Here is a 21,141-nt window from a genome sequence, read left to right as displayed (position 1 = left end):
TTACTGTATCTATTATGGCTACTTTTGAAAAATAGACAAAAGGCACCAGACTACAAGGCAAACGCACTTTTAAAAAATTCATCAATGTATATGTATTTACAATTTTAGGACAATGCTTGCAAATAACCAACTGAAGGCTATTTATTAGCTTCTGTTTAACTACATTTGAACGCAACAATCCCCTGCCATAAATACCCGTTTATGCTTTTAAAAAAGGTCGGCAACATTTCTGCTTTGTGTAGTCATTGCCCCCTGTTTTCATATAATACTAATATCATCTCCCCGCAAAATTAAAGAAATACGAAAAATACAATACAATAGAAAATTATACAGTAGCTTACTACTTAAACAAATAAATATTTTTAGGTAAATGCACGGAAATCTATTAACGTGTCTAATCAAACTTAAAACGTTTTTCAGTATTAAAGCAAAGCTAAATATCTTGTTCTGCGAACTCTTGTGACTAAATATGTTAAATAAGTATTTGATATTTAATGGCGGTGATATCTGAGGGAATCCACTCATTACACATTCGCAGGTATTAGTGTGCTTTGTTGCTTGACTGGGTTTGGAGGGCGGAGGCTGCAACAGGTTGGTCGAGAAACCACTTTCAATGAACCATTCATTCTTCGGCAGACCAGGAGAAGGAAAGAACTAAGAATCTATCTGCATCTGAGAGAAAACGTCCGAGACGAAAACTCGTGGATATAAGAGCCAGAATACGTTTAACGGAAACAGAACGCGGTAGAACGGCAGAGGAGAAAATACAAATTTAGACAACGATCCTCGTCATCCAGGAAGAAGGAAGTGGACGACAGGTAGACAGGAGAGGGGAGGAATAGAGGGGGGGCACTTGCGAACGCTTCGGGGGCCCATCTGAACTTTGTGGTTCATATCATCATGAAGGTGTCTGCTGTGATAATAGTAATTTCTGTGACGATCAGCATAACTTTGGCAGTGTTCATGTACTTGAAGAGGAATGAGGAGGAGAATATCGTTAAGAAAGCCACCTTCATGGACATAAAGGTTCGAGTGACACATGATGTGCTGGGAGAGTACCAAAGTGAGGCGGAGAAGCTGCAGAAGAGCCTGGATGAGGGCACCAAGGAGCTGGAAGCATTGAACTTGGCTCTAAACACTGGTCAGACTGAAGCCAAGGAGAAAAATGCTGAACTGCAAGCTTGCCAGAATGATTTGGTGAGGAGGGGAGAGGGGTACAGATATGAGGGGTGGAGGAGGGTTGAGGGGGCAAGAGTAAGGTAAGTCAGGGGTGTACTACAAGGGCTGATCCATTTCAGGATTTTGTGCCAGCATCTGCTGTTAGATATTTAAATAGTTAAATCATATCTTGATCTGACATTTGTTTTGTATAAGCACCAGCTACAGCCGCAGACTGCAAATGTATCAGATTTTACTGTGTTCAAGTAGAGTAGTGACCCAGCACAGTTTATAGAGCTGTCAGAAAACTAAGTTAACTGTTTGAAACAAAAACCAGCACACAGACCAACAATCCAGGCCTGGAGTTGCGCACCCCAGTGGTAAATAAAAGTGTGGAAGTAGAAAAAAATGTATATAGAACCAAGGACATAAAAGAGGAGTTGACAGTTGCAGTGAACATACCATTATTCATTTAGCACATGCTTTGTACCCAGTAACTTACAATGCAAGGAGCATAAGTGCATCCAAAAGAAAATAATGACAATTATGTGCAGTGATATAGGCCGGGCTAACAACACTCTGAAGACCATACAAATTTACTAATATAAGTGCTGAGAAGCTAGAGAGAGGAAGCACATAAAGGTGGCATGGAAACGGAAGGTAGCCAGGTGTAGGATGCAGTAAAATGAGAACTGTCGGGCTCTATGGACACCCATTCCTTGCATGGCAGTCAAGTAAAGGATCAAGACTGTTAATACTGCTTTCAGTAATGAGGAAGTGGTGACATACATGTTTGTTTATGGGCATAACAAGACCTTTGTGCTTCTTGTCTATTGTTTCTCCCTTATTCTTGTTCTTTTTTGCCTAAATGTGGTGGTGTGGATTGCAGAGAAACTGGAACGAATGAAAATCCAAACATTCTTTTATTGTATTTATATTCTGGTTCTGCCTGCAGGAGGTCACTAAACACTCACTTTAACATGAAATTCATCTCTCTCTCTCTCTCTGTTGTTGTTTGTAGAAAAAAATTAAAGATGAAACTGTTGCTACAGAGAAGGACATGAAATCTGGTAAAACACTTTTTTTAGCTCTAGCTTTTATGTGTGTGTGTGTGTGTGTATATACATTGTGTATATACAGTCCTATATATATATATATATATATATATATATATAGATATATATATTATAAAAACACCATGCTTGAAGAAGATTAGTACTCAAAACTTTTATCGGTACCCTTTCTTCTGTTGTTGTTTCTTGGACCCATTTGCATCTGTAAAAATGTAGTTCTTTTCATCTGTAAAAATGTAGTTCTTTTCTTGACCACAAGTGGTCATGCTATTATGTGACCATCAGCAATTTGAAATAGTATGCCAGCCAAAAAACTGTTTTCTTTGCATGAATATATTCATTTTATTTAGAAAAATACTAACACATATAGGAATTTGAAATGATTAGTACTTGTTTAACACAACTTCTAATTTTTTTAATTCATTTTTGTTTTATTTTGGTACTGTATTTATTGCATTTATTATGCCCAAAGAAGATCACTGCATGCAATTAGGTGGTTAGTAGTTAGGTTTAGCAGGTTTAGCAAGTTGCCCTGGATAAGGGCATCTAACAAACAAAGCAAATGGTCTAATGTGTTTAATTAATGCCTCATCTAGATAAACTTGTGAAGGAAAAGGCCAGCTGGTCCAAGGAGATTGCTGACCTCGAAAAGCAACTGGAGCAGAAGAGCAAAGTTTGTGACTTTGTGAAGAAGGATTCAGCAGAGGGCATGTAAGTAGTATACAGTCTTAATCTGGGGCTCTGGACTATACACAATCATGAGGATCCACTCCCTTGGCCCATCAGCTTGGGATTGTTTCTAGCTTTGAATATTCCAAGTGATGTTCAGGGTTGCCAGAGTGGGAGTTAACCCCAAAATGTAGGGGAATTTAAAGAATTCATGGAGGAAGTTCACAGTGAAAATGTATGGGAGTCAATGACAGGTGTGGGATTTTAAAAGGAGGCATGCGAATTGTGGGAGTCAATTGAAGATGTAGTTTTGAATAGGTTTTTTTTTAAAGGGCAATTAATTCAGATGTCTGGCAACATTGCTGACATTCCCAAATCTGAAACACATTCAGATCAAGAAAAAAAAAGAAATGCTAATTTGACCAAGACAACAGACTAAAAATGGTCAATTTAATCACTATTGTCCTCAGGACTGGCATAAATCCCCTCTTCAGATCAATACAGACACTTATAAATATAAATTAATGTAAAATTTGTTTCCCATTAAAGCATTAGTATCAAAAAAAAGTTAGTATCAATTCACTTAAATTCTGTTCATAACTGTTCAATGACTGACAATAGAATGATTAAACAATTAATATTTTATTTCTTTATGATTTTCTATGTTTCTGTCAGTAACACAATTTTTATCGTAAAAAAGTGAAATTATCATTAGCATTACAACAAATAATCAGTAAAATTAGTTTGAACAGCCTCTGAAACTAATGCAAACCAAGAATGGTACACATTTGTATGAAACAAAATAAACTGCTACAGAACTAATCAGGCTTACCATTACCCAGTGATGACAACAGCGGAGTCATCCTTAGCTAATGGTAAGCATAGTTTCCTCCCTAGTTTTTCTAAAAGCCACATCTTTTGCATTGAGTTTACTACGAATGTAAGTTGTTAAGCAACGCTCAAACGGAAAATAGGTGAGTAAACCCTCTGCCTCATTTTAAAAAGGTGGATAAATGGCGTTTACACAACACTGGTTATCACACAAGGTTCCTCAAAGTGTGTAAAAAAGAATGTAAAGAATGTTGTGCTACACTTGAAATTAGAGTTCTTAGAAATCAGAAATGGTGACAAAAATTAATTGTTATTCATTTCAGGAAACTGTGTGGAAACCCAATTCCAGAACCCGCCAAACAAGAAGCCCCAAAAGCAGAAGCCCCAAAAGCAGAGGCCCCAAAAGCAGAAGCCCCAAAAGCAGTGGCCCCAAAAGCAGAAGCCCCAAAAGCAGAGGCCCCAAAAGCAGAAGCCCCAAAAGCAGAGGCCCCAAAAGCAGAGGCCCCAAAAGCAGTGGCCCCAAAGCCAAAATAGAAATAACCACCCAATCAAAAAACAAAACGCCCAGGTAGGTACATTTGTGTACATTTTTCATGTTCATGTTGCTGTGTAGGTAATATGAAGGAGTGGGAAGCATAAAGTATAAAGTTGAATGGAGGTTCTATTAAAAACCATGAAGAAGTTGAAAATGCACAAGCATCCAATTACTTGACCAAAGCCAATTACTTGAATACAGTTGAAAATTTCACCTGTATTTTCACCAAGTTTTATACCTTTAATTGCATGAAATGTTTGAAAATGCATGAACAGTTAAACTTGTAATATGACACTGAGTGAGTTTTAATAGTATAAAAGAAGTTGAAAGAGGAGCAAGAGGAGGAAGGGTGGAAGGAGTGGTTGGAGCAGTTGGAAATATAAAGCTGAATGGAAGCTCTATTACAGAATGTGATGGAATAGGAAATGCACATTTGCCATTAGCTCTTGATATTAGAATGCATTACAATTTTATCTGCTAGTGATTTTTGTTGAGTTTTATTAATTGGATAAAAGATAAAGTGGTTGCCAAGGTGTTCCTAGGTGGTTGCTAGGATTTTACTAGGTGATTGCTAGGGTCTTACTAGGTGGTTACTAGGGCCTTACTAGGTGGTTGCTATGCAGTTACTAGGTAGTTGCTAAAGTGTTTCTAGATCGTTGCTCTGGTCTTACGAGCTGGTTGCTAGAGTATTATTAGGCAGTTGATTGCTAGGTACTCATAACAGCCAATCAGAGAGTTGATTTGAGGTTCTGTTTGCATAATGCATGGAGGTGGAATGAAAGTACTATAAAGCTGCTAGAGTGCATTGGGACATCATCAGCTGCAGGGGCCAGAACACAGCTGCTAGAGGTCTAGAGGACAATATGACACCACAAGGGTCAACATTCTGCCATTCATTTGAATGATATTTTTCTTCCCAAAAAAACTGGTATATCTTGCAACTGGTATATCTATAAACAGTGTCAATAACAAAATGTCATAACATAAACCTAAAAAAGCTGCATATTTTGATATATGATATGTATAGTCTTAAAACTATAGGAGATAGGTGTACTAAAATTGTTTTGCTTGAAAGCAAGCACACTAATAACAACAAAGATGTATTCTCAGCTTGCTACCTTTTTGTAGAACTCAATAATATTGTTACACCCTATGATCTATATATACAACAGAGAATGGAAAAAGTTCCCTTAATGGGAAAAATAATGAATTCTAGACCAATGAAACTAGTTGGCCTATTTCTTTCAGTTTCAAAGTAAAAAAAAAACAAAAAAAACTGTATACAAAAAAAGGATAACAACCGCTGTAACATAATACATTTTTACAAAGGACTTGAAAAGCTTTTCTGAGAAATGAACAGTGATCCCACCTTTCTAATGAAATGGTCTGAAAAATAAAACTAGAAAATTTAGTATGTCCTGCTCTGTTAACATGTTCCACTGGTTCCACAGCTGATTAGTAGACTGGTCTGTCAGCATTCAAGCATTTATCACCCATCTCTGTTGTAACCTCAATCTTTCTCCGTGGCTATTGTTCCCTCACTCCATTCAAACTGACTTTATTAGCACGAAAGAGATATCAGCAAAGCATTTCAGAAAATGGAAATATGGTAACTCCCCCCCCCCCCCCCCCACATATAAATAGTGAAAAAAACTGTTAAAAAAAAAAACTATGAGAAAAAAACATAAAAATACATGAAGATTCCTCTCAAAACATATTAGCAGCAAACTGCTGTCCTGACTGCACTGCTGGAATGAGCGTATCTGCTAAATGGTTAAAAGTAATGTAGTACATAGTGTCCTCAGCACGTGCGTGCACCCACCCACACACACACACACACACACACACACACACACACACTCACATTTAACACCTATGTTCAAAATATGTGGGCTATGGCCCCGTACATTAGGCAAATTTATGCCACGTGTTATTTGTATGCGTGTGAAACGTGTGTGCGGCACCTCCAGGCAGAAAGGTATTTCTGAAACTGGCTTAACAGCCCTCAGGAGCATAGCTTTTAAATCACACGCAGGCTCTTTCGAACTGGCTTCAAGTACACCCAGGCTAGGGAGAAGGCAAAAATAAGCAAAAAGCTTTTCTCCAACACATATTTATAGATAAATCATATTCATTTAATTTAAATAAATTAGTTTATATAGTATTACGTATTATATTGTATAATGAATCTTTGCTGTTAGCAAAATATATTGATTTCTAGAACCAATTATTAGTTTTATAAAACATACATGATGAAGGACAACAATGTTTTTTTGTAAACACAGTATCCAGGCTGAGTAACATTGCCTCTATATAACACATAATGCTAGTGCACAGCTGGATATTTCCTAAGGGAATTAATGTTCAGTACAATAGTACAACAGCTATGTTCCCTCTTGGACTGAGGCCCTACAAAAGTCCTTATTTCACAACCACTGAACATTGTCACTGATAACTTGCAGGCCATATCAGCTCCGCTGCAGAAATAGGAAGGACTGAGGGGTTAGACCTCTGAATTTAGTATAGAGTCTTTTCTCTTAATCAGGGTTGACACAGGACAGGCTCAGATCCAGTTTACCTCAATACAGCTCACATATTGGCAGACCAATACATTTTAACTCTGACCTCACCCTGGATAGCTCTGTCTCATACACATGCACACCTCCCCAACACATACACGCATGCAAAACATGCATGGTTAGCTAGATATTAGCTAGAGCAAGAGTTACAAAAGTTTTAGTGACACTAAAAAAAGGATGAACCTGACCTGAGGATCATGAGTTAAATATAACCAGAAGTGTGTCTTTTCACTTTTCACTAATATGCAGACTCACCGGTGCCCCCTGCAGACCATTGTATTCATAGCAGACTTGCTTCTTCCTCCTTTTTGGCTGGACCACAACAGCGGGGCCAGCCCTACAAACGCGAATGTCTGTGACTGAGTGACTGAGTGACTGTGTGAGTGATGAAGTTACACCATTGGTCGGCCGAGTTATGAAGTTACACCATTGGTTGGCCGGATCACGTGTGATAGGTCCAGCCATATACTAGGTTTTGACCTGGTCTTGTTATATCATCACATGATGCTCACATACTTTTTTTTACACTTTTTGTCTGTAATTCAGGTTTGTCATGTACTGTGGCAATGGGTCTTAACTTGAACAAACATGGTGTGTCAGTGTGCGTTTGGTTTTGTATGAACTAATTTACTTTGTAGACATTGTTTTCATTTTATACCATACAGGATATTTTGTATTGTTTACTTCAATTGGTTTATTTAGTTGTTCTGCTTTGTAAGGACCAGTTATGATAAAAGTCAAACTCTCAAAAGCACAGTCAGCTCTCCCTCTTCTCAGTTGATCTATTTCTTATCCCTTCCTTCTGCATTACCCAGTAGTGTTTACATATGGAGGCAATAGTCAAATTATGATCAAAGACCTGCATGTTTTGTTATGATGGCAGATATTTGAATGTGTGCTTGCTATTCATGCTCAGCTGACACAGGTGCGTTTCTCTCCCCTTTCAAGGCAAACAGGGATGGACACAGACAGAGGGAAAAGACAAAGAGAAGCAAACAAGGGGATGAAAACCTTCAGCAGGACATTTGTTTCCCTTTCTCTCCTCTGCATTCTTTTTCACCATAGCAATTTTTTTCTCCACCTCTGTACTGAAAGTTTTGTGAACAATGAAAAAAGAAAATCACTGAAAGAAATAATGTCACACACATAAAAAAGTATAACACCTAAATGTTATACAGTCTATAAACAGCCTGCATAACTGATAATACATAATGCATATCTGTAGCAAACTTAACGCTGTTAGCTTTAACTATATACATTTATATTTCAACAGTAAAATGATGACATGTGTTGTGCTCCAAGCTCAATCGCCAGAGTGTGCACATAAATATTAGACCTCTTGGGACTGAGAAAAATAAGGCATTCTTTTTTTGGGGAAGCCATATAATTTCCTTGTACAGTGGTCCACCCTCCTTTATGGTTTGTTATATTTGAGTGGGGGAAAGGGGGAGGAGTTGTCCATGATGTAACCAATTTTTTGTTTTACACATACTCATGGATTGATATTGAATGCCGTTACCCCGTACCCCATGTCCTGTCATTAACCTTGCCTGGACTGTGTGTGTCTCTCTGACAACCCACCCCACTAACCACACCCCCTGCCTTAGGGTATGCCTATGCCACTTCTGTACATTTACGCATGTCTCTGTTCACTTTCATTGACCATTTGGGAGCACTGTATCCTCTCCCTGTCAATCCCCATTGTCATCACGGGGTCACCTCGTAATGACTGTTCTATTGCTCTGGCAACCAACCCGGTAGCCAGATGTAGGAGCCAATAAGGAGGTTTTAAAAGAAATTCAAGACATGATGAACATCTTAAGGCCAAACAATATGCTGATTGCTGTTAACTTTACTTGGTGATGCAGAAAGCATAATTTCAAAGCCAGTGTTGGTGGACAGTCAGTATTTATGAAAGATGCGAAAGGGTAAATATATTCTGGTATAAATTCACCAAGAATTTGTGTTGCAAGCTGTACAATGGTCAGACTAGAACAAGACAGCTCCAAACCAACTGTTAATTCAGGGAAGCAGGGTTCTCCTTCTCGAAACAGACATTTCTGGTACAAAAACACTATCAACATTTTTGTACTGTAACTAAGAGAATGTGAATAATATGACATTGAGTGCGTCTACACTACAAAGCACCTCTCTCCCTCTGTGTTTACCTCTCTCCCTCTCTCTCTTTCTGCAGTTAGCAACACTGCCCCAGGCTTACAATTAGGAAAGGAATTAGGTCACCACCATTCCAGCCCAACTGATCATAGAAGGTCATTGTTTCTGATAGGGGTGATAGGGGGTGCGGTTGTATAACAAACAGAGAGGGAAGTGTAGGTGGCATGAGGGAAGCGGAAGCAACTGTAAAATCTTATGTCAAAACCAAATACACAGATCAGTGTGATAGGGTCATGTGCTGTATGCACATTGTTTTTGTTGGTTGAAGAGATAAAAAGAATAATGTGCTTATTTACAACAACTGGAAAATGCAAATTAGCTGGGGGTTTATGTTAAATGAAAAGAAATACTGCCAAAGCAGGCAAGAGACAACAGGCTGCATACCTGCATACTCCATACCTGCATACTGCATATGCAGGCTTCACTCCATTCTATCTGGACAGTCTGAGAACTGAACCTAGCCCAGCAGGCAACCAATCACACGCCAGCTTTTTATATCAAATGTGACTTTTCATGCATACCTTTTCATGCTGTTTCATTTTGACTAAAACACTATATGTATGTTGAAAAATTTAAATAAAACCACCCTCTTGACGTGAACAGTGAAACTTAAAAATGAACACAAAATATCTAATAAATAGATAAAAATCTATTCTGCATTTATTTCAGTATTTATTTCTTGATTAATTAATTTCTGTATTTATTTTCATATTTATTTATTTTCTATTTTAAGCTCTTTGAATTGCAATGAATTTAATTTAGTAGATTACTTTTAGCATTGTTACAGGCACAGGTGATCAGACTACTTCAAGTTGGGAAAATTCTTCAGGTTTTCTTCTATTTTCTCACATCAGATATGGTGTGAAATCTTTATAACAACAATGTGTTTAGGCAAAACTCATCAGGCAGCTAAAATCTGGTGTACCTGAAACTGTTTTTATTTATGATGGCTTGTTACATGTCACATAATGATAGGTAATACTGTTAAGTGACTTATTTAAACTGTTATGTCTAGAGGAGTAGCACATCATTGCATGATTGATATGAAACCGTGACCTTCACGGTCACTCGCATGTGAAAGACAGACTGTTCATCATTGAAATAGTGGGGAACTGAGCATAAGGTTTCATTAATCCATGTGATGGTCACTGTAGGGTAAGGGTAAATAGAGTTGGCCATGGGGGGCTGCTGAACTGAGAGTTTCAGGATAGGATACTCAGAATACAGCCTTCTTGATGATTTTACGCACCATGGAGCACAATTAAATATTACAATAAGCAGCATTAAATACTGTAACGAGCAGAGCTCTGCGTTTCCTAATTGGAGTACTGCCTTTCTATTTTAGTCTGACTTTTATATGTCCTGAATTCATAAGTTAAAGTAGATGGCTCACATAATTCTCTTTATTCCTAACAGGGAAGTACGCCTAATATTTCCTTTTCAAGGCTGTGTTGCTGTTTTTTGGTGAATGTAGTGGTCGAAAGCAGTCATTTTTTCACAGACCCAAAGAATGTATACGTAAATTAAGTTACACACATACGTAATATTCATATCTGCATAGTTTTAGGCTGCTGAATCGGTGAATTTGAGTGTGAGAGTTCATGGCTGAATGGAAATCAGCCCTATTGATCCCATAATGCAGGGGGAAGAGCAGCAGACCTCACTGATCAATACATCATTAATTAGACAACGAAAGAATCCATCTGCTGAGGGGCGTCCCCATACCAACTTGGGGTATAAAAACACTGTCGTACACAGGTATATACACACATACTGACACTCACACCACTACACTGACATACAACTTCAGTGGCACGCACACACACACACACACACACACACACTCTGTAGGGACACATTTATAGCGTTAATATGCACCGCTATCAGGAAAACATTGCTATACTGAAATAACAGATCTTAACACTGACACATGCAGCTTACTAATACACACCTGCTATGTTCTGGAGCACAAACCATCATATTTCCACACTTACACTTCTATACAGAGACTCAAATTGCAACACTAATACCCTTGCTGCTACATTGATACAAATAACACCACGCTAATAGATTAGTGCACTAATAAAGCCATTCATTTACATGTAAGAGTAGACCATGCATGGTCAGCACATTTTCCACACATTCATTCAAATTCCAGTATAGGACACATATTGTACTTACCACTATACTGACACACGCAAAACACCATAACTTGTAAAATATGAAAATACCTTCACAACGAAATGCACATTATATTTGCCAGGATAAATAGACTGGGAGATAACAAACAACACTAACTGTAATCTGTGACAAAAAGGGACTTCAAGTATACAATGCATGATCAGAACAAGGATTCTTGTACTATATTTAATTGCATGCTAAATGATTACATTGACCTATTCTCTATTTCTGGGGACTACCTGGCCACCAATGGACATCTTGAGTGTGAGTACAAATGCCAGCATTTGTTTGTGTCTCTGTGAATGTTCTAAACTGTCTGCAGTTGAATGCGGTGACCAGAATCATGGTGTGCTTACCTGCGTCTGTTTTGTGGTTGTGCCAGTATGAATATATGACTAATCACTAACAGTGAACCTGTTTGGGTGTGGTTTCTCGCCAGACTTGATTTATTGCAACACAAGTGCGTAACATCCTATCTTAACCTTGCCTTTCGCTTCCAGGATATTTCTGTGCCAACCCTTCCTTAGTTTAAATATCTGATTTGTTACTGCTTTATATAGTATTTCCATTTCCGTTTTTTCTTCTGTGTACTTCTTCTCCACTCCCCCCGCCTCTTCCTCCTTTCCTCTCCCACCTGTATTGTAGAAACCCCCCCAATAAAATAAAATCCCTCAAATTTACCTTTTAGGCAGAAGGATAAAAGGCCAGGCTCCATCTTGCCCAGGAGCTGTGTGATATGTTTGATATTCGGTTGTTCTCCTGTGCAACAAGTCAACTAAATATCAGACATATTCCTACAGAGCCTGGACACATTCTGCAGAGATGGCAGGGCATGCAGAAGATCGGAACAATGAGTGACACAAGTCACAACCAGTTGTGATTATAATGTAACATTCCTCCCATTACAGAAATACTTATCTGTGATTATCCTTGTCTTTGCTAATGTTGCGTCATGTTTCTCAGAGCAGATTATACTTAATTTTTTGGGCTTATTATACTTTTTAAAATTTACAGTATCAAAATTTACTGCTATGACTTTCATCCCATAATTGTTCATTAATGATAAACATAGTTAGTCTATGAGAATATTAAACTGTGCTTTGCTAAATTAAAATGTTATTTCCAGAGGATATATGCAATATTAATCATTACAACCATCAGAGGATTCACACAAGTGAAACAGCTTACAACAGCTGTACACATTATCCAAAGTGTTTTAGTAGAAAATGAACTTAAATAGCCACCTGAAAATGTATACAGGTGAAAAGGATGCCATGGATGCCAATCACCCTTATTGTCAAAACTGAAAAAGTCATAGAACTCTGAAAATTAAACCTTTACAATGAGAAATGTCTGGTGCTTATTAGTTTACATATAATAACAAATGTAACCAGAAATATGTCTTTCTTGGTGTTTCATTATGTTTTAATAAAAAAGTAAAATGATTTAATTGCTTACAGGTATATTGTCTTGGATTTCCCCAAATATACTGATTCTTCTAATAATGCATTATGAAATATTTGTCACGTTTGTAGTAATCCTGCATTTCTTCAGGTCCAATCAAAATAGAATTAATCTACATCATTTTTGCAGTTCTGAAAATCCACCTAGCTGACGCTCTTCCATAGATAAAACCTATGACTAGATCCTGATCTTTTCGCCACCACATACAGTTATGAACTAAGGCTGAGGCTATCAAGAGCATAACATATTTTCTCTTCACTGTAATTACCAAAACATTCAGGTAGTATGTTAGATAAATTATTATTCAAATTTATTTGGAAAAATAAACCTCACAAAATTGACAAGTAATGACAAGTGAAATTACAAATGTTTTAGACTTCATGTTATTTAATTTGATTATAAAAGCTAATTATAATAATAGTTCCAAATTATGCATTTCAGAAAGTTGGTGGCCTACATTTTTTACTTCAATGTCTTTATGATGTGGGGAAACTTCACGTTAAACTTGCATAGTTTCATAAGAAAGCATTAATATAATGGTCCATGATGTTCAAGTACAATTTTCCCCACACAAATGTTTCGTTTGGAACAACAAAGAAAATAGAAATCAAAACTTAATTGTATGGTGGAGCACAAGCATAGACATTCAAATTTAACTAGAAAGGCTAGAACGCCTTCAGCTAACCAAAGCTTGTGACGTCCCGGAAGTAAGCCTGTACTGCGCATTCTGAGGGCAAAACATTGGAGCTTCCATTACAATTTAATGGGAAATATCAGACATTTGAAGGCAAAATAAAACTTCCCCGATGGTATTCTGAAACTCTATTAGCGATCGTTACGTTTCAAATGAAAAGCAGATTGTAAAAATATGTGATATGTCATTTCTTATGTAGACCATTGCCTCCTACCGTCTCCATTTCCTATCTGCGCTCCATGGGCTGAAGGCGTGCTAAATACATGTCCACACGAGGGACGGGATCATTATGAAGATGGGGGACGTATAGCAGTACGTCATTGTCAATATGTAAATTAATTAAAAATGGAAATGCATGGAACCTTAACTTTTAATTTTAGTATTTTATCATTTTGACGGATTTCATTTATTGATTTCCGTCTTACTTATTTACAACATATTTCATTCTACTTTCGACATGCTTACCCCAATTTTTCGATTAGAATACGATAGTCTATGGCACGACTGTCTTCCGATGTTACCGTAAAAGCTTGTACACTGTGTTTTTATAAATTGCTACTATCGCTAGCACTTTACTCACATGGTCCCATATTACAATACATTGGTCGTACATAATGATTAATGATAACGTAAATAATGCTACATTATTCACTGTCACACGTGTAACGTAATTTGTCGGAAACATTTAAATAAACACCAAACTGTCTACACTGTCTATGATTTACGGTAATTACAGAGTCAGTGCGCTGTGTTTGTCATTCACTGTGGCACTACTGCAATATGCCGAATTGTATAGCTACCGAGTTCGTGTTAACAAAGTTTGAAATTTGCTAATGGCAACGATGGTGGTGGCCAGACCGAAGCTCATACTTCTTTTCAGCGGCAAGCGTAAATCCGGCAAAGATTACGTTACAGACTTCATTCACCAGAGGTAAGAGATTTACAGCGAAGTTAGCAAGCTAGCTACCGTGTTACTGGACTAGCTGTCATCATAGCATTGCATTGTCAATAATATTACAGTTTCTGATAGATACTATTCTTTCTGAATCTATCATCAGACTTGGCAATGAAATATGTTGCATCCTGCGACTGTCTGCGCCACTCAAAGAACAGTATGCACGGGTGAGTTGGCATGCAGCCTCCCATTCATTTTGTGATTCAGAGCTAGCCTATATTTCAACCGATTCGTTAACAGAAGCGAAGATAGAAAGCTACTGTTGCAGATCATTGATTTGGACTATACTTTTACGACCCTGTTATTATAGTACATTATTCATAAATGCTATTGAAAACAAAAGTGAACACGTGCTTTCTCCCCGACCCCGTCTAGTTGGCTAGCATCCCTCATCTTCATCACACCAGCTCCCCCGTGTCTAAGTTTCTTACCCTTATCTCCCTTATCTTATCTTTTCTCATCTTACCAATATAAGAGGTCTTGAACCTTAACTTACTTTATCACACGTTTGTCACGTTGTGAATTAATAGAGGTTGCCCAGCCTGTAGTGACAGCCTTACAGCGACTGTAATCGACACAGGAACGGGGACTGGACTTCGAAGAACTGCTGGGGTCAGGGCAGTACAAGGAGCAGTACCGTGCTGACATGATCGCATGGGGCGAGAGGCGGAGAGAACAGGACCCAGGGTTTTTCTGTCGCCTTGCGCAGATGGGCGTCACACAACCTGTGTGGGTGAGTCAACAGAAAGATATTCTCACCCTTAAACCGAGGTGGGCAAAGAGGGCCGTATCTGTATCATTTTTGCTACATTTCTCGATGAATTGCATGAATGTCAGCCAAAGACGGTTCTTATGTCCCTATGTGAAACACTTTACTGTGATAATCTGCGAGTGAACCAGTGTTGGTGTGCCCAGTTAGCTGATTTAGCCAGGTTAATTTGTGGAAACAAAAACCTGCATACACGCACGGCCTTCCAGGACCAGAATTGCCCACCCCTGCTCTTAAATGTATATGACGTAGTGTGTCAAGCAGGTGGAAAATTCAGGTTAAGAAAGTGAATGCCATCCCCAGTATTTTGTTCCTATCGCATGGATTTGCTAGTTAGCAAAATATTCCAGCCAGGAGGTAGAATTAATTAGTGAAATCAGCGGCACGACAGGACTTTTACTTTCTGACCCCTGGACTTGCCACTACATTCACTACTTTGTTTTGCGATACGTTGATCCAGATTGTGAGTGACGCCAGACGCCTGTCGGACCTACAGTGGTTCAGGACGGAGTATCCAGGTCAGACGCGCTGTATTCGGGTAGAAGCTTCGGAAAACACTAGGCGCCAGAGGGGCTGGGAATTCACGCCTGGTAAGTAGGCTACAGTGAAATGCTTGTTAAATGGTAAATAAATCAGCACATTGCTTTAGTCCATCCATTCCCACTAATTGCCCATTTTTATGAACTCATTTCAGCCTGCCTTCCTCATGTCGGACCAATTTTTCTTTCTCTTACACCAGGGGTCTCAAACTCCAGTCCCTGCTGATTTCCCTTCTATCAGCAGTCACTTCAGGCCTTTGAAACAAAGCATTTCTCTTTAGTCAATCAGTGACTGAACAAAAGCACTTAAGTGCAGGTACACACAAAAAACAAGCAGACACAGCGGCCCTCCAGGATTTCTGTACGAGATCCCTGTCTTACACCAATCCAGTCGTTCAGTACTTTAAGACAGGGATACTCAAATCTGGCCCTTGAGGCCTGTAGTACTGCAGGGTTTCTTTCTACCTGATGCTTGTTAATTGATCAATTAATGCCACTGACTGGCCAGAGATTTAACTCGTGATTTAACCAGGTTTAAATCAGTCCTGTTTAAAGGAAAAGAATGAGAACCAGCAGTAATGCTGGCCTTTTTGAGTATCTGTGCTTAAAGACATGCTTACATGCACAAACACACAGCAGAAAAATCAGGACAAATGAATCACTGTCAGCCAAAGAGGAAAAACCCCAATAGCAGGGCTGCACAACTCTAATCCTGGTGGGCTGGTCTGTGTGCTTTAAAAAAAAAAAAAAAAAAATTGTTTCAACCAATTACCATATCCTGGCAGCTCTATAAACTATACTGGTTCACTCCTGTACTTGATCTCAATAGTCTTTAGGATACACTTTTAGTCTGCAGCTGTAGGGCGTGCTTATATAAATGTCAGATCAAGATATTTAAATAATTGAGAGAAGTTGGCACAAAATCCTGAAATTGTTGTGCACCCCCGCCCTACAGAATGGCTGACCGGAAGGATGTTAAAATATGAGGGTGCACTTCTACACCTTCGGCTTCCATTTACATGCTTCTCAGGAAATGTAGCTATAATGTCAGATGGCTTAAACGTTAGGGCTGATTAAGTAATTCAGGCCAGAAGTCGGCATGCAAACCAGAAAACAATACAGGTTTTGTTGCACACCTCTGGTCTAATGTTTTTACCGGTCCCTGGAAGATTTTATGAATGCCACTTGCCTACCTCTTTCTGCAGGAATTGATGATGCAGAATCAGAATGTGGGCTGGACCATGGAGTAAATTATGATTGGATCATCCATAATGATGAAGATGCTGTGCCACTGGAGGAACAACTACAAGTGCTCCTCTCATTGGCAGAGCAGAAAGCAGGATCAGAAGCCAGCTGAGAACAGCTAACCTATGCAATGAACTGAAAAGCATTTTAAACTACAGAAATTAGAAGCAGTTGACCATATTTTTGTGCACAATACTGTTAATTTTCCCATGCAAAATACCAGTGCGTAACCAGGTATAACCAGGCTGCATTGGATGAATGTTGCCATGGTGGTAAGCATTTATACAGAAGAGAACTTTCACCATGTCTTCTTAAAATGCTTGTATCACAATTTAAGTTTGAAGATATTTCAGGTAATGCAGCAAAAACATAATGGTAAAAGGAAACAGTATTGCAATACTGAAATGTAACTGGTATACGTTAGTGACATGCTCAATGCTATACCAAGCTGAAATAACTGAAACCGGTAGTCTCACCATTAGTTACAGCACATTGGTATTGTTCGCTGAACTTATCGACCCAGAGTGGTACTGGCCTTGTACAGAGCACCAAGTATACAATTGTGCTTTTCCCACACCATTTCTCTGTTGCATGTAGCTTTGCTGTCAACGGAAGGTCCATAGGGGGACAATACTGCAAGACATTTTTGATAAACCATGCCTTTAGGGTCCACAGAGTATGGTTGTCACAATTATGCATTTTCCAACGGAACCTTGTAATGCAATTAAAGCATTAAAAGTCTCAATGCGTATCTCCATTTACAAATAAATGAAAACACAGCAGAGGGGGGAAAAAAATAGTGGTTGCAAAAAGACAACATGAGCTCAGTTTGGAAGTCAATAAGAATCTTGGTCCTTTATTTAAAAATCATTTGTCCATTTTTTTAATATAATCATGATTACTACAATGAAACATTGACTGTAACAAAAAAAGTTTACATCTTTAGCTCTGGTGAGATTCCAGTTTAAAAATGTTTGTCAACTTTAAGGTTTCATTTCACTCTTAGAACAGTTACACTGACAGGTGTACACAATACCCTTTTACTGTACTTGCACTTCTTTCAGTTGGCCTCTCTAATTTGGCAGTTTTTTTATTTTTTTTATTTTACATTTTTTAGAATTTTCTTTAATCTTTGAAATTTCATACAGCCCTCCCCCTCCTTTTCCCTGCTCTCATCCTAAAATATCAGCTGGTAGAAGGAGGAAAAAGGCTAAGAATGTCCCTATTTAATCCCTAAAATGTTTTGATAAATTGATCACTGGGCTACGCTTCGTCTCGACACCCCCCTCCTCCATTTTCCCTTATGAAATTTGTAGGCGGCGGAGGGCAGGTGAAAATAAAACCGTTCCATGTTAGTACAGTATTTTGAGATATTGGCCCTTTTTGGAACATGGATCAAAATAAAGAAAAAAAAAAAAAGAAACTTCATGCAAGTAAACTTTAGAAATAGCTCCCTTATAAGAACAAGTGGTCCCCCTGTACCTCTATAATGCAACATACACAACTAAGGTAACATGGTCATGGTCCCAATCGGTTGGCACAGTAATGCATGTACACATGGCCGAAATGGTACTTATAAAAAAAAGGAGGTCCAGGGTATAATGGCTCATAGAAGTAGCGTAGGGACAGGAATGAGAAGCATTTGGGGGTGCAGGGGTAGTGTAGGTCAGGAACAGCAATGGGTTAAATGTCGTAATCCAGTATGTTACCAGGCCCATATTTTGGTGGAGATGTACAGAACATTTGGCTATTAAGAGCTTTTCCCAATAAAAATGATCTACCCGACCAATTCCCATCCTCCCATTCACATGAATGAAGGAGGACTTGAAAAGCGGACTCAAAGAGCCTCAATACTTAAGAACATACTCATCAGCCAGAGAAGTCAACATGGAGCAATCAAAATGGACAAATCAAAGTCCGGTGGTGATTTTAGTGCACAGTTGTTGGGATGGGTCCATCAACAGCCTTCAAATGTGGGATGTCTACTGAAGAACCTGTTGATTTGGTTCATGGTGGGATGAGTATACACAAGAAGCTGGGAGGACCAGGGGTGCAGATGAATGTAATCAGATTGTGAGGACACAGGCACAGAATGCCGGTCAAGGTTTGGACTGTTTTCAATGCTCCCTTCACCCAAAAGAAATACTATCCCCTTACCCCTTCCTACCCAAACACACTCACCCAACAGACAGGACAAGGTGGGGGATATGGGGTGCGAATGGGTAGTGAATAGACGAGGGAGAGAGGGAGCAGAGGGACAGTCCCCAGCTCCAGGGGGTTCAGAAGCTGTTGAGGTCCTCCAGGGTCTGGTCCAGGGTGGCATGGATCTTGATATTCTCTTCCTTGGCGGTAGCCAGCCTCTCTGGAAAAGGGAGACACACAGGTGAGACGTGGAGGCAGACATGGAGGACGTGTCACCGGGCAAGGTCGGATACATGTGAAACTGTTCATCTGGTCCAAAGGTGGAACATAAAAAGGCTTCCTTCGAGTAATGTCAAGTCAAAGTATCAGAAATAAATCAAATAGTTATATAAAAGATCCACTATATTTCCAAAAGTATGTGGACATCCCTTCTAATTAGTGGTTTTGGCTATTTCAGCCACACCCATTGCTAACAGGTGCATACAAATAAATAAAACAATCAAGCATAAAGTCATGCAATCTCAATTGAAAAACATTGGTAGTAGAATGGGTCATACTGAACAGCTCAGTGACTTTCAATGTGGCACTGTCAGAGGATGCCACCTTTCCAACAAGTCCCATCACAAAATTTCTGCCCTGCTAGAGCTGCCTCTGTCAACTGCAAGTGCTGTTATTGTGAAGTGAAAATGTACAGTGGTAACAACAGCTCAGCCATGAAGCCGTAAACCAATCACAAGCTCAGAGAACAGGACCGCCAAGTGCTGAAGCATTTAGCATGCAAAAATAATCTGTCCTCGGTCGCAACACTCGCTACAAAGTTCCAAACTACCTCTAGAAACATCAGCACAAGAAATGTTCGTCAAGAGCTTCATGAAATGGGTTTCCATGGCCGAGCAGCCATACACAAGTGTTAAGATCACCACATGCAATGCCAAGCATCGGTTGAAGTGGTGTAAAGCACACCGCCATTGAACTCTGGAGCAGTGTTTTCTTAATGCTACACCACACAATGACAGTCTATACAACTGTGTGCTTCCAACTTCGTGGCAACAGTTTGGGGAAGGTCCCTTGGCCCTGTAATATCCCAGATCCCTTGGCCCTGTAATATCTGCCCATGGCTTGTCCTATCACTCCTATGCCGACGACACGCAACTCTTTCTCTCCTTCTCCCCATCGGACACACAGGTCCCTGCCCGCATCTCCGCTTGCCTGAGGGACATTCAGAGCTGGATGGACAATCACCACCTGAAGCTCAACCCGGGAAAGACGGAGCTAATCTTTATTCCTGCTCTATCCTCTCCCCTCCTCGACTTTTCCATTTCCCTAGGGGACACCGTAGTGACATCATCACCCTGCGCCAAGAATCTCGGAGTGGTGATGGACAACAGGCTGTCCCTCTCCAAGAACATTGCAGCAGTAACCCGGGCATGCAGATTTTTCCTGTACAACATCCGCAGAATCCGCCCCTTTCTCACCACCTACTCAACCCAGCTCCTGGTCCAAGCAATGGTTCTATCCCGCCTGGACTACTGCAACTCACTTCTGGCTGGACTACCGGCATCTGCCACCAGACCCCTGCAACTCATTCAGAATGCTGCGGCTCGTCTGGTCTTCAACCTCCCCAGACACTCCCACGTAACTCCCCTGCTCACTACCCTCCACTGGCTGCCTGTTATAGCTCGCATCAAATTCAAAACATTGGTCCTAGCATACCAGGCAGTCAAGGGATCAGCCCCAGCATACCTCCACAAGATATTCAAACCCTACATGCCAGCCAGATCCCTCCGTTCTGCTACCTCAGGACGCCTAGCACCTCCCCCTCTTCGCACCTGCACTTCCAGAACACGTCTCCTGTCTGTTCTGGCCCCACGATGGTGGAATGACCTCCCTGTGGAGGTCAGAACAGCTGAGACACTGACCCATTTCAAACGACGACTGAAGACTCACCTCTTCAGGCTGCACCTCTCCCCATCCCTCCCTTCCCCCCTGTAAATGACTAAACTTAGGGTTGTAACTAGGCAGCTGTTTCGTAGGTGACTTAGGTGCATTAACTGTCTTAACGACTACTTGTATTTTTTCCATAGATTGCGTTGTTGCCGTTCTCGTTGTTAGTGTTAATCAGTTTAACCATC

At 39.7% G+C, this 21,141-nt stretch overlaps 3 protein-coding genes across 6 annotated transcripts in view; 2 read left to right on the top strand and 1 right to left on the bottom strand.

Moving 5' to 3' along the window:
* Nucleotides 1-553: 553 nt before the first annotated feature.
* On the top strand, nucleotides 554-8,336 carry zgc:174935 (uncharacterized protein LOC796019 homolog). Its single transcript, XM_035410060.1, has 5 exons — nucleotides 554-1,197; nucleotides 2,180-2,228; nucleotides 2,828-2,942; nucleotides 4,055-4,299; nucleotides 7,794-8,336. Exons 1-4 carry the CDS (start codon nucleotides 901-903, stop codon nucleotides 4,263-4,265), a joined length of 672 nt encoding a protein of 223 aa, XP_035265951.1. The 5' UTR covers nucleotides 554-900; the 3' UTR covers nucleotides 4,266-4,299; nucleotides 7,794-8,336.
* A 5,665-nt stretch (nucleotides 8,337-14,001) lies between these two features.
* pmvk (phosphomevalonate kinase) lies at nucleotides 14,002-18,268 on the top strand. The gene is made up of 5 exons (XM_035410075.1): nucleotides 14,002-14,290; nucleotides 14,418-14,481; nucleotides 14,895-15,047; nucleotides 15,544-15,673; nucleotides 16,828-18,268. Exons 1-5 carry the CDS (start codon nucleotides 14,193-14,195, stop codon nucleotides 16,977-16,979), a joined length of 597 nt encoding a protein of 198 aa, XP_035265966.1. The 5' UTR covers nucleotides 14,002-14,192; the 3' UTR covers nucleotides 16,980-18,268.
* The window catches only part of LOC118223441 (tropomyosin alpha-3 chain-like), a 28,481-nt gene continuing 25,043 nt past the window's right edge, over nucleotides 17,704-21,141 (bottom strand). For 3 of the 4 annotated variants that reach the window (XM_035409988.1, XM_035409966.1, XM_035410030.1), the window contains one exon: nucleotides 17,704-19,229. In XM_035409988.1, the coding sequence (XP_035265879.1) occupies nucleotides 19,147-19,229 (83 nt within the window). In that variant the 3' untranslated portion in view covers nucleotides 17,704-19,146. The remainder of the gene's footprint in view (nucleotides 19,230-21,141) is intronic. The other variant, XM_035410002.1, reaches the window with a different exon arrangement.

Source organism: Anguilla anguilla, chromosome 1 (assembly GCF_013347855.1).
Source record: "Anguilla anguilla isolate fAngAng1 chromosome 1, fAngAng1.pri, whole genome shotgun sequence".
NCBI lineage: Eukaryota > Metazoa > Chordata > Actinopteri > Anguilliformes > Anguillidae > Anguilla > Anguilla anguilla.
The sequence above is the reverse complement of the archived record's forward strand: the minus strand, read 5'-3'. Positions and strand labels throughout refer to the sequence as shown.

Excerpts from the sequence above, each read along its gene's own strand:
- zgc:174935 (XM_035410060.1), top strand. The coding sequence starts at position 901 with ATGAAGGTGTCTGCTGTGATAATAGTAATTTCTGTGACGATCAGCATA. Across the intron at positions 2,229-2,827 it reads AGAGAAGGACATGAAATCTG|ATAAACTTGTGAAGGAAAAG; the intron begins GTAAAACACTTT and ends TGCCTCATCTAG. Across the intron at positions 2,943-4,054 it reads AAGGATTCAGCAGAGGGCAT|GAAACTGTGTGGAAACCCAA; the intron begins GTAAGTAGTATA and ends TATTCATTTCAG.
- pmvk (XM_035410075.1), top strand. The coding sequence starts at position 14,193 with ATGGCAACGATGGTGGTGGCCAGACCGAAGCTCATACTTCTTTTCAGC. Across the intron at positions 15,048-15,543 it reads GCGTCACACAACCTGTGTGG|ATTGTGAGTGACGCCAGACG; the intron begins GTGAGTCAACAG and ends ACGTTGATCCAG. Across the intron at positions 15,674-16,827 it reads GGGCTGGGAATTCACGCCTG|GAATTGATGATGCAGAATCA; the intron begins GTAAGTAGGCTA and ends CTCTTTCTGCAG.